This window comes from Macaca fascicularis, chromosome 11 (assembly GCF_037993035.2).
Source record: "Macaca fascicularis isolate 582-1 chromosome 11, T2T-MFA8v1.1".
Lineage (NCBI taxonomy): Eukaryota > Metazoa > Chordata > Mammalia > Primates > Cercopithecidae > Macaca > Macaca fascicularis.
Window position 1 is genome coordinate 128,734,653 of NC_088385.1, and position 12,640 is coordinate 128,747,292.

The 12,640-nt window shown below is 49.3% G+C and overlaps 1 protein-coding gene across 5 annotated transcripts in view; it reads right to left on the bottom strand.

Annotated features, from left to right (window-relative positions):
• Nucleotides 1-11,426: 11,426 nt before the first annotated feature.
• Nucleotides 11,427-12,640, bottom strand: part of MORN3 (MORN repeat containing 3) — a 32,737-nt gene continuing 31,523 nt past the window's right edge. For all 5 annotated transcript variants that reach the window (XM_065524948.1, XM_065524950.1, XM_045366113.2 and 2 more), the window contains exons 5-6: nt 11,773-11,957; nt 11,427-11,507 (exon numbers count right to left, since the gene is read on the bottom strand). In XM_065524948.1, coding sequence (XP_065381020.1) covers nt 11,433-11,507; nt 11,773-11,957 — 260 coding nt within the window. In that variant the 3' untranslated portion in view covers nt 11,427-11,432. The remainder of the gene's footprint in view (nt 11,508-11,772; nt 11,958-12,640) is intronic.

The window sequence follows — 12,640 nt, forward strand, 5'->3', positions numbered from 1 at the left end:
TAAAAATACAAAAAACTAGCCGGGCGAGGTGGCAGGCGCCTGTAGTCCCAGCTACTCGGGAGGCTGAGGCAGGAGAATGGTGTAAACCCGGGAGGCAGAGCTTGCAGTGAGCTGAGATCCGGCCACTGCACTCCAGCCCCAGCGGCAGAGCGAGACTCTGTCTCAAAAAAAAAAAAAAAAAAAGAGTGAAACTCTGTCTCAAAAAAAGAAAAAAATTCAACATTTTATTTTGAGAAATTTCAAACCTACAAAAAGTTGCATGAATAGTGTCTATCTGAAATACATATTCAGTCTTTTCTTTAGAAGTCTTTTTTTTTTTTTTTTTGAGACAGAGCCTCACTCTGTCACCCAGGCTGCAGTGCAGTGGTGCAATCTGTAAAGTCACCGTGAACACTGACTTAGCACATACCGAACCATCGCTCCTAGGAGAAATACAGGGTTGCGTTCCTGTGAGCTTTGGTCATGATATTTTCATCAGCTGATCAATATGTAATCTTGTTTTATGTGTATTTCTGTTTAAAGAAATATACATACATATATATATATATATATATATATGGTTGAGTTGTTACTATTGAACTCACAGCCCACAGGACTAGAACACATGCCTAAATAAAGCTTATCTAACATACCTATTTTCTCCATATGTGTGTCCATCATAACCGTCTTGCATTGAGGAATACTAGACAGCATTCTAGTATTACACTTGGGGACAATTTTGTTTATTCTACTTTATTTTATGTGTGTGTGTGTATATATATGTATATGTTTATGTGTATACACACACATAAATATATAATGTACACACATAAATATATATTGCATATATACACGTGTGTGTGTGTGTATATATATATATATATATATTTTTTTTTTTTTTTTTTGAGACAGAGTTTTGCTCTTGTTGCCCAGGCTGGAGTGCAATGGCACTATCTCAGCTCACTGCAACCTCCACCTTGTGGCTTCTTTCTTCTTTTTTTTTTTTTTTCTTTGAGACAAAATCTCACTTTGTTCCCCAGGTTGGAGTGCAGTGGCACAATCTCCGCTCACTACAAACTTTGCCTCCCAGGTTCAAGTGATTCTCCTGCCTCAGCCTCTTGAGTAGCTGGGATTACAGGCATGCACCACCGTACCCAGCTGATTTTTGTGTTTTTAGTAGAGACGGGGTTTTACCATGTTGGCCAGGCTGGTCTCGATCTCCTGACCTCAAGCAGTCCACCTACCTTGGTCTCCCAAAGTGCTGGGATTACAGATGGGAGCCACTGTACCCAGCCCACCTTCCGGTTTCAAGCGATTCTCCTGCCTCAGCCTCCTGAATACTTAGGATTACAGGCACCTACTACCACACCCAGCTAATTTTTTGTATTTTCAGTAGAGATGGGGTTTCGCTATGTCGGCTGGTCTGGAACTCCTGACCCCATGATCCACCTGCCTTGGCCTCCCAAAGTGCTGGGATTATAGGCGTGAGCCACTGTGCCCAGCCATATATATATATATATATATATATATATATATTTTTTTTTTTTTTTTTTTTGAGATGGAGTCTTACTCTGTTACCCAAGCTGGAGTGCAGTGGCACAAGCTACTGTGCCCAGCCATGTCCAGCTAATTTTTCTAAAAAATTTTATCGAGATGGGGTCTCGCTGTGTTGCCCAAGCTCATCTTGGACTCCTGAGCTCAAGTGATCCTCTTTCCTTGGCCTCCCAAAGCAGTGGGTTTATAGGCATGAGCCACTGCACCCAGCTGGGAACCATTATAAATGGCAAAATCACCAACAAAAAGCATAAAAATGTGGAAAATGTGACACTAAGTAGACTGTGAAAAGGACACTTGTTTGCACTATGAGAGCTGAGACAAGAAAGCAGAGTGTCCTCGTGCTCGACCCCTCAGGAAACTGGCAAAGTCACAGACACTGACTGAAGGCTGAGGAGGGACTGTCTTCCCCGAGCCATGTGCTGTAGTTACGCATATGGTCCTTCATGCCTAAATACTCCTCCTAAAACTAAGGACATTTCCCGATGTAACGACAATCCAGTGATGAAATCCAGGCAATTATCAGATACAACATTCCTGTTCAGTTTCCTAAATATCCCAGTAATGTCCCTTCCAGCCATGTTTTTTCCACTTGAGGATTGTGTATCACAATGAGATGTCACTTCCTAGTCTCCTTTATTCTTTTTATTTCATTATTATTTTTTTGAGACAGAGTCTCACTCTGTCGCCCAGGCTGGAGTGCGGTGGCGTGATCTTGGCTCACTGCAAACTCTGCCTCCTAGTTTCAAGTGATTCTTCTGCCTCAGCCGCCTGAGTAGCTGGGATTACAGGTGCCCGCCACCACACCTGGCTAATTTTTGTATTTTTAGTAGAGAAGATGTTTCACCATGTTGGACAGGCTGGTCTCAGACTCCCAGCCTCAAGTGATCCACTCGCCTTGGCCTTCCAAAGTGCTAGGATTACAGGCATGAGCCACTGCGCCCAGCCTTAGTCTCCTTTAATTTGGAACAATTCCTCAGCCTTTTTTTTTATTTGTTTGTGTTTGAGACAGGGACTTGCTCTGTCACCCACACTAGAGTACAACCTCAGCCTCTTAGGCTCAAGCAATCCTTCCATCTCAGCCTCCTGAGTAGCTGGGAATATAGGCACATGCCACTACGTCTGGATAATGTTTGTATTTTTTGTAGAATCAGGGCCTCTCTCTTGCCCAGGCTGGTCTTGAACTCCTGGCTTCAAGGGATCCTCCCACCTTGGCCTCCCAAAGTGCTGAGATTGCAGTTGTGAGCCCCGGCACCCAGGCTAGCCTTTGTCTTTAAATTTCTTTTTTTTTTTTTTTTGAGACAGGATCTTACTCTGTCACCCAGGCTGGAGTACAGTGGCATGATCACAGCTCACTACAGCTTTGACCTCCCAAGCTCAAGCGATCCTCTCACTTCAGCCTCCCAAATGGCTAGTACTACAGGTGCCTGCCACCATGCACAGCTTATCTTCATATTTTTTGTAGAGACAGGGTTTTGCCATGTTGCCCTGGCTGTTTTTTTCACTTTTTGTGGAGACAAGGACTGACTGTGTTGCCCAGGCTGCTCGCAAACTCCTGGCTCAAGAGATCTATCCTCCCATCTTATTACAGGTATGAGCCACCATGCCTGGCCCAGATGTTGTCTCCTTATTATAATCAGATTGTGCATTTGGGCAGGAATATTATGTAAGTGAGATTTTTATCAGGATTTGTTTAAAATAACAAAATAAGCAGGGCATGGTGGCTCACTTGTGATCTCAATACAGAGAGGCTGAGGTGGGAGGATCGCTTGAGCCCAGTTGTTCAAGACCAGCCTGGGCATCTTGAGACCCTGTCTCTACAAAAAACAAAAAGATTGCCTGGGCATGGTGGTGCACCTGCAGTCCCAGCTATTTGAGAGGCTGAGGTGGGAGGACTGCATGAGCCTGGAAGGTAAGGCCTGCAGTCAGCAGTAATGATGCCACTGCACTCCAGCCTGAGTGACAGAATGGGACTCTGTCTCAAAAATAACAACATGAGAATATCGGCCGGGCACAGTGGCTCACGCCTATAATCCCAGCACTTTGGAAGGCTGAGACGGGCAGATCACTTGTAGTCAGGAGTTCAAGACCAGCCTGGCCAATATGACGAAACCCTATCTGTAATAAAAATATAAAAATTAGCCAGGTGTGGCCGGGCGCGGTGGCTCAAGCCTGTAATCCCAGCACTTTGGGAGGCCGAGACGGGCGGATCACGAGTTCAGGAGATCGAGACCATCCTGGCTAACATGGTGAAACCCCGTCTCTACTAAAATACAAAAAAAAATTAGCCGGGCGAGGTGGCGGGCGCCTGTACTCCCAGCTACTCGGGAGGCTGAGGCAGGAGAATGGCGTGAACCCGGGAGGCGGGGCTTGCAGTGAGCTGAGATCCAGCCACTGCACTCCAGCCTGGGCAACAGAGCCAGACTCCGTCTCAAAAAAAAAAAAAAAAAATTAGCCAGGTGTGGTAGTGCACAGTAATCCCGGCTACACAGGAGGCTGAGGCAGGAGGATCACTTGACCTCGGGAGGTGGAGGTTGCAGCGAGCTGAGATCACGCCACGGCACTCCCACCTGGACAACAGAGGAAGATGTCTTAAAAAAAAAAAAAAAAAAGGCTGGGCATGGTGGCTCACACCTGTAATCCCAGCACTTTGGGAGGCCAAGACTGATGGATCACAAGGTCAGGAGTTCAAGACCAGCTTTGGCAACATGGTGAAACCCCGTCTCTACTAAAAATACAAAAATTAGCTGGGCGTGTTGGCACACACCTGTAATCCCAGCTACTCGGGAGGCTGAGGCAGGAGAATTGTTTGAATCCAGAAGGCAGAGGTTGCAGTGAGCTGAGATTACACCACTGCACTCCAGCCTGGGCAACAGAGCAAGACTCCATCTCAAAAAAAAAAAAATCATTATATGCAGTTGCTATTCTACGCACTATGCATCAACTCATTTCACCCTCGGCACCCTTATATGGTGGGTACTATTATTAGCTCCACTTTGCCGAAGGTAAAATTCATGCCCGTGGAAGTTAAGTAAATTGCCAGGATTTGAACCTGGATAGTCTGACTCAGAGCCTAGGCCCTCACAAAGATCTTACTTGGGCTGATTCTGGCTTTGTTTGAAATGGGCGGCCGGGCGTGGTGGCTCACACCTGTAATCCCAGCACTATGGGAGGCTGAGGCAGGTGGATCACCTGAGGTCAGCAGTGTTTGAGATCAGCTTGACCAACATGGTGAAACCCCATCTCTACTAAAAATATAAAACTTAGACAGGCGTGGTGGTGCGCACCTGTAATCCCAGCTACTTGGGAGGCTGAGGCAGAAGAATCACTTGAACCTGGGAGGCGGAGGTTGCAGTGAGCCAAGATCGCACCATTGCACTCCAGCCTGGGTGATGAGCAAAATTCAGTCTCAAATAAATATATAAACACATACATACACACATTACATACATACATACAAGAAATGTTGGAAGCCCCAGCTGCATGGGACCACCTTCTTACAGAGCAACAGCGAGCAACAGCGAGCAGCAGCTGCACTGCAGCCACACTCTCCCCAGGGCCTATTTTTTCCACAGTCCCCAGCACTCCCTCTTATCTCACACCAGGCCAGCTTCACTCATGTGACTTTCTTGGCCTCATTAGGCCTTTGAGTTTGAGATTTTTGTCTGTCCCAAACACCTAATATATAAAGTGGTTATGCTCATGCCTGTAATCCCAGCACTTTAGGAGGATGAGGCAGGTAGATGACTTGAACCCAAGAGTTTGAGACCAGCCTGGGCAACATGGCAAAACTCTGTCTCTACACAAAATACAAAAATTAGTTGGGCGTGGAGGCACGCGCCTGTAATCCTAGCTACTCGGGAGACTGAGGCGGGAGGATTGCTTGAGGCTGGGAAGTAGAGGGTGCGGTGAGCCTTGACTGTGCTACTGGACTCCAGCCTAAGTGAGGGACCCTGTCTCAAAAAAGAACAGTTTAAACCAATTTTTAAATTAGTTTTATAAAATAATGTAGTCTGGCTGAAATGAAATGTGGGTGGAGCATCGGCAGTCCTGATATTTCTCTTTCTCCTATCATTGTTGTCCCAGGTGCTTCACAGAACCCCAAGACTCTGGAGAAACACAATTTGGAAAGTGTGGACTTGAGTTCTTGTCCTGTGCGGACTGGGACACAGTGAACGGCAGCTTCATAGTCTGGGTGGGGAAGGGGACCCTCCTTTTCCCTCCAGCAGCATTTGGAGTCCTGTGTCACATGCTCCAGGATCCACACTTCTTTGTTTGTTTGTTTTGTTTTGAGACGAAGTCTCATTCTGTCACCCAGGCTGGAGTGCAGTGGTGAAATCTTGGCTCACTGCAACCTCTGTCTTCCGGGTTCAAAGGATCCTCCTGCCTCAGCCTCCCAAGTAGCTGGGATTACAGGTACACATTACCACGCCTGGCTAATTTTTGTATTTTTTGGTACAGATGGAGGTTTCACCATGTTGGCCAGGCTAGTGTTGAACTCCTGGCCTCATGTGATCCACCCGCTTCAGCTTCCCAAAGTGTTGGGACTACAGGTATGAGCCACCGCGCCTGGCCTAATCCACACTTCTGAAGGCTATCAAGTAGGATGGGGGAGGGACCTCTGTGAACCTTCGCTGCTCCCCAGAGAAGTCCTGGACATTTTTTTTTTGAGACCAAGTCTCACTCTGTTGCCCAAGCTGGAGTACAGTGGCACGATTTCAGCTCACTGCAACCTCTGCCTCCTGGATTCAAGGGATTCTCCTGCCTCAGCCTCCCAAGTAGCTGGGACTACAGGCATGACCCACCACGCCCGGCTAATTTTTGTATTTTTAGCAGAGATGGGCTTTCACCACGCTGGCCAGGCTGGTTTCCAACTCCTGACCTCAGGTGATCCACCTGCCTCAGCCTCCCAAAGTGCTAGGATTACAGGTGTGAGCCACCATGCCCGGCCGTCCTGGACATCTTTTACGTATTCCCCTAAGACAGCCACCTCCCTACTTCCGCAGGGATGTGAGATCCAGCTGGAATCATTTCTGAGCTAGGATCCTGTTGTCCTGGGTTCTTGTTCCCAAACTGTCCTGGACTCAAGACTCATCAGCCTGGCTTGTCAAATGCAGGTTTCAAAGCCCTTGGATTCTGATTTAAGTAGCTCTGGGTGTGTCTTTGGAATCTATTTCTAACAAAGCACCCGAGGTGCTCTCACACCCAGGCAACTTAGACAAACACTCCTAGCTAGGAGCACAGTCTCTTTAACTTCATTTTTTTTACATTTTGAATACATAATACGTTCACATGCTTCCAAACACAACAGAGAAAAGTTGTTCTTCAGCTCCTGTTCCCAAGTCCCCAATTCTCCCTGGAGACAACCATCTTTGCCAGTTTTTTGTGTTCAAATCTAGGGACATTTTATACATAAACAAGCACACCCTCTTCCCACTTTTTTTTTTTTTTTTTTTGAGATGGAGTCTTACTCTGTTGCCCAGGCTGGAGTGCAGCAGTGTGATCTCGGCTCGGCGTGATCTTGGCTCACCACTACCTCCGCCTCCTGGGTTCAAGTGATTCTCCTGCCTCAGCCTCCCTTGTAGCTGGGATTATAGGCCAGCTAAATTTTGTATTTTTAGTGGAGACAGGGTTTCACCATGTTTTTCAGGCTGGTCTCGAACTCCGGACCTCTTGATCCACCTGCCTCAGCCTCCCAAAGTGCTAGGATTACAGGCATGAGCCATCATGCCCGTTCCTCACTTTTTTTTTTTAAATGGTAACCCTTTATATACACTCTCCTGCATATTTAGAGCAGCTAGACCTAAGTTTAAGCACAGTACTAGCTTGATGACTTGTGATCCTCCCTGAACCTCAGTTTCCTCCTCTAAAATGGCAGGAATAGCAAGACACCTCACTGTTGTTGGGGAGTCCCAGGAGAGAATGCTTGCTGCGAAGCTGTCAGCACAGGGCCTGGAATAGAGTGAGTGCTCCGTATCTGGAAGTTATGATTAGTTGTGCATTCTAGGGTGGCCAGGCGGGGCTTCCCAGTGCCAGAGGTACAGACTGAGAACCACACCCTTGGTGAGGCCACCCACTTATGACTTAGGGGGCAGAGAGAACCTCAGTAAGGTCAGTGGTGTTTATTGAGGCTTTACTATGTGCTATGTGCCTCTTGCTGAGTTCTTAGCTAGAATCGTGGTATTTCAGGGTTTTTCAACTTTTTTTTTTTTTTTTTTTTTTTTTTAATATGGTGTGTCTCGCTGTGTCACCCAGGCTGGAGTGCAATGGCGCGATCTCGGTTCACTGCAACCTTTGCCTCCCAGGTTCAAGCGATTCTCCTCCCTCAGCCTCCCAAGTAGTTGGGATTACAGGTGCTGATTTTTTTTTTTTTTTTTTTTTTTTTGGTAACATGGTGACATTGCACCATGCTTAACAACATCCCTGGTCTTTACTCACTCAATGCCAGTAACCTTCTTCCTGCCTGTTGTGACATCAAAAATGTCATACATTGCCAAATGTCCCCAAGAAAGAGTGGGGCTGAGGGGGGACAAAATCCTACCCACAGTTAAAAACCACCGCCTTATCTCATCCTCACAGTAACTAACCACAGTAACCCCAGGTGGCAAGTACTGTTAATGCCCCATATTGCAAGTGAGGAGACCTACAGAACAGTCTGGGTGACATCCCCAAGAAAACACAGCTCCGAGATTCACACCCAGGCAGTGTGACTCCAGAGCTCACCTGCCCATTATGCAAGAGAACATCTGATCTCTCAAGAATGTTGCCCTGTTTGGTTGGGAGCAGTGGCTCACACCTGTAATCCCAGCATTTTGGGAGGCCAAGGCGGGTAGATCACAAGGTCAGGAGATCGAGACCATCCTGGTCAACATGGTGAAACCCTGTCTCTACTAAAAATACAAAAAATTAGCCGGGCATGGTGGCGGGTGCCTGTAATTCCAGCTACTCAGGAGGCTGAGGCAGGATAATTGCTTGAACCAGGGAGGTGGAGGTTGCAGTGAGCTGAGATTGTGCCACTGCACTCTAACCTGGGTGACAGAGAGACTCCGTCTCAGAAAAAAAAAAAAAAAAAAAAAGGCCACGCTCGGTGGCTCACTCCTGTAATCTCAGCACTTTGGGAGGCCGAGGTGGGCAGATCACAAGGTCAGGAGTTCGAGACCAGCCTGACCAACATGGTGATACCTCATCTCTACTAAAAATACAAAAATTAGCTGGGTGTGGTGGTGTGCACCCGTAATCCCAGCTACTCGGGAGGCTGAGGCAGGAGAATTGCTTGAACCTGGGAGACAGAGGTTGCAGTGACCCGAGATCGTACCACTGCACTCCAGCCTGGGCAACAGAGGGAGACTACTGGAAAAAAAAAAAAAAAATTACCTGGGGAATTTTCTGAAAGCTCAGGCCTCAGCCCGGATGAATTAGATGTGAATCTGTGAATCTCTGGGCATGGGACCTGGGCTTCCACAACTTTGTAACGTTTCCATGGGATTTCTTTTTTTTTTTTTTTTTTTTTTTTTTTTTTTTTTTGAGACGGAGTCTCGCTCTGTCACCCAGGCTGGAGTGCAGTGGCCGGATCTCAGCTCACTGCAAGCTCCGCCCCCCAGGTTCACGCCATTCTCCTGCCTCAGCCTCCCGAGTAGCTGGGACTATAGGCGCCCACCACCTCGCCCGGCTAGTTTTTTGTATTTTTTAGTAGAGACGGGGTTTCACCGTGTTAGCCAGGATGGTCTCGATCTCCTGACCTCGTGATCCGCCCGTCTCGGCCTCCCAAAGTGCTGGGATTACAGGCGTGAGCCACCGCGCCCGGCCTTCCATGGGATTTCAAGGTTGAGAGCCCTGTGTTAGGTTGAGAAATGGTCAGGAAATTTTATAGTCTCAAATCTTGGCAGCCAGTGTGGCAGGATGCAGACCTTCTCTCTGGGTTATCTGGGTTATCTCACAGAGGACCTGCCATTTCTTTCTCTTTTTCTTTTCCTTTCTTTTATATTTAAAATTTTTTTTTGTAGAGTCAGGGTCTTGCTATGTTGCCTAGGCTGATCTCGAACTCCTGGCCTCAAGCAATCCTCTTACCTTGGCCTCCCAAAGTGCTGGGATTACAGGAATGAGCCGCTGCACCTGGCCTAAGACCTGCCCTTACTCCCCCAAGCTAAGCCCAGGCAGCCCAGCCAAGGCAGGTCTTCCCTCTTCTAAACCTGAAACCCCTCCTGAGCCCCGTCGAGTGCCCCATCCTTACCCCATAGGCCCAGGCTTACACCACCTGGTTATTCTTTATTCTCATGCACTCCAGGATGAGATCAGAGAATGAAGAGCGTCTTGAGGCCAGCCTGGGAGAGAAGCACCAGCCTTCCTATTGGCAAGGAACGACCCAGTGCTGGGGGGAGTGAGGGGCCCTCTGAGGGTGCCAGGGGCACGCCGGGAGCCGCTGCTAACTCCTCCAGACAGAGCCGCACTGGTCTGAGCGATCAGGTGACGCAGGCTCGAATTTCTCCTGAAGTTTTTTTTCTCTGCAGGGGAGAGGGGGATAGTGGAGCTGGCATTTGAAAGACTGTACCAGTGTCCTCTCCTCAAACCCTCACATCGTGCTCAGGAGGGCTTGGACTGGACAAGACCCCACTGGACAGATGTGCAAATGGAGGCTGAAGGCCAACTGCCTTACTCAAGGGTGTTCAGAAGCCAGACCACCTCCTTTCAACCCCATGCCCAGCCCAGTTATGTGGCCCAGGGTGCAAACAGAAGGTTTCGAGCAGGACTGGAATATACTGGTCTTCAGTGAAATGTTTTTTTTGTTTGTTGTTTGTTTGTTTGAGACAGAGTCTTGCTCAGACTGGAGTGCAGTGGCACAATCTCAGCTCACTGCAACCTCCACCTCCCGGGTTCAAGCAATTCTCTGCCTCAGCCTCCTGAGTAGCTGGGATTACAGGTGGCTGCCCCCACGCCTGGCTAATTTTTGCATTTTTAATACAGATGGGGTTTCACCATCTTGGCCAAGCTAGTCTTGAGCTCCTGACCTCGTGATCCACCCACCTCGGCCTTCCAAAGTGCTGGGATTACAGGCGTGAGCCACCGTGCCCAGCGAGTTTTGTTTTTTTGAGACGGAGTCCCATTCTGTCACCCAGGCTGGAGTGCAGTGGTGTGATCTCAACTCACTGCAAGATGGAGACCTCCCGGGTTCAAGCGATTCCCCTGCCTCAGCCTCTCGAGTAGCTGGGACTACAGATGCCTGCCAGCATGCCTGGCTAATTTTTGTTTTTTTTTTTTTTTTTTTTTTTTTTTGAGACGGAGTCTGGCTCTGTCACCCAGGCTGGAGTGCAGTGGCGCGATCTCGGCTCACTGCAAGCTCCGCCTCCCGGGTTTACGCCATTCTCCTGCCTCAGCCTCCCGAGTAGCTGGGACTACAGGCGCCCGCCACCTCGCCCGGCTAGTTTTTTTGGGTTTTTTTTGTATTTTTTAGTAGAGACGGGGTTTCACCGTGTTAGCCAGGATGGTCTCGATCTCCTGACCTCGTGATCCGCCCGTCTCGGCCTCCCAAAGTGCTGGGATTACAGGCTTGAGCCACTGCGCCCGGCCTAATTTTTGTATTTTTAGTAGAGACAGGGTTTCACCACGTTGGCCAGGCTGGTCTTGAATTCCTGACCTGCAGTGATCCGCCTGCCTTGGCCTCCCAAAGTACTGAGATCACAGGCAAGAGCCACCATGGCCGGCCAAAAGGGGTTTTGAAAAGGAAGAGTCAAAAAGGACACCTGGACTGTAGGAGGCAAGAAGCCTGCCCTCTCTGATCTTGCTCCCCCGCTCCCCTACCCCAAGCCCTTTGGAGACCTCGGGAGATCTGTGCATTGTTCCAGGCCCTGGAGCAGCCTCAGCCACATCAGAACGTGGCAGGCGTGCCCACCTCTTACCTGGCATCAATCTCCTTCCTCTGTCTTCTTGAACATGGCCAAGGCTTGCGCCAGCACACCATCAGGGTCTAGGATTTTGACCTGGAGGGAAATACCAAGAAGTTGGTTTGGAGAACATGGAGGGCCCAGGCTGCCAGCCTTGACGGGTGCTGCCTGCCCGGTGGGGCGCTGCCAGCCTTATCAGGAGCCACCTCTCTTGCTAGGGATGCCCTGACTGAAAACAAAACCTTGTCTGTTCCCTGTCTGGGCTGGGCTGGCCTGGCAGGTCTGGGCTGGGCATGGCTGGGGGTGCTGGCTTCTGTCTCTGTCTGGGTGTGGCTACAGGGCCCTGGTGAGGGCTGCCCACCTCAGGAATGGGGAACTGAGTGGGCTCAGGGGCCTCGTCACGGCCAAAGTCGATCATCGTCCCGCACTTGGCCATATTGTCCACCCAGAAGCCTTCAAACAGCTGGCCGTGGTCCAGATGGAAGAAACGCCCCGGCCCGTTCTTCATGCCTCTCTCCCAGCAGCCCTCGTAGCGGTTCCCGTTCTCTGGGGGGAAAGGACAGGGAGGTGTGGTGCAGGGTACACCAAACTAAACTAGACCCCCAGGGGTCGCTCTTCCAGAGCTCCGTGCAAATCCCAACATATTGGGAGGACAAGATGGGAGGCTCATAAGCCCAGGAGATCAAGACCAGCTTGGCCGGGCGCGGTGGCTCACGCCTGTAATCCCAGCACTTTGGGAGGCCGAGGCGGGCGGATCACAAGGTCAGGAGATCGAGACCACGGTGAAACCCCGTCTCTACTAAAAATACAAAAAATTAGCCGGGCGCGGTTGTGGGCGCCTGTAGTCCCAGCTACTCGGGAGGCTGAGGCAGGAGAATGGTGTGAACCCGGGGGGTGAAGCTTGCAGTGAGCTGAGATCGTGCCACTGCACTCCAGCCTGGGCGACAGAGCGAGACTCCGTCTCAAAAAAAAAAAAAAAAAAAAAAAAAAGACCAGCCTGAGCAATATAGTGAGACCCCATCTCTGCAAAAACAATTTTTAAAAAATTAGCTGGGCATGGTGGTGTGCACCTATAGTCCCAGCTACTCAGGAGGCTGGGGTGGGAGGATGACTTAAGTTCAGGAAGTTAAGGCTGCAGTGAGCTGAGATTGCCCCACAGTACTCCAGCCTAAGTGACAACCTCTCCCTCCTGAGTTCAAACAATTCTCCTGTCTCAGCCTTCCAAGTAG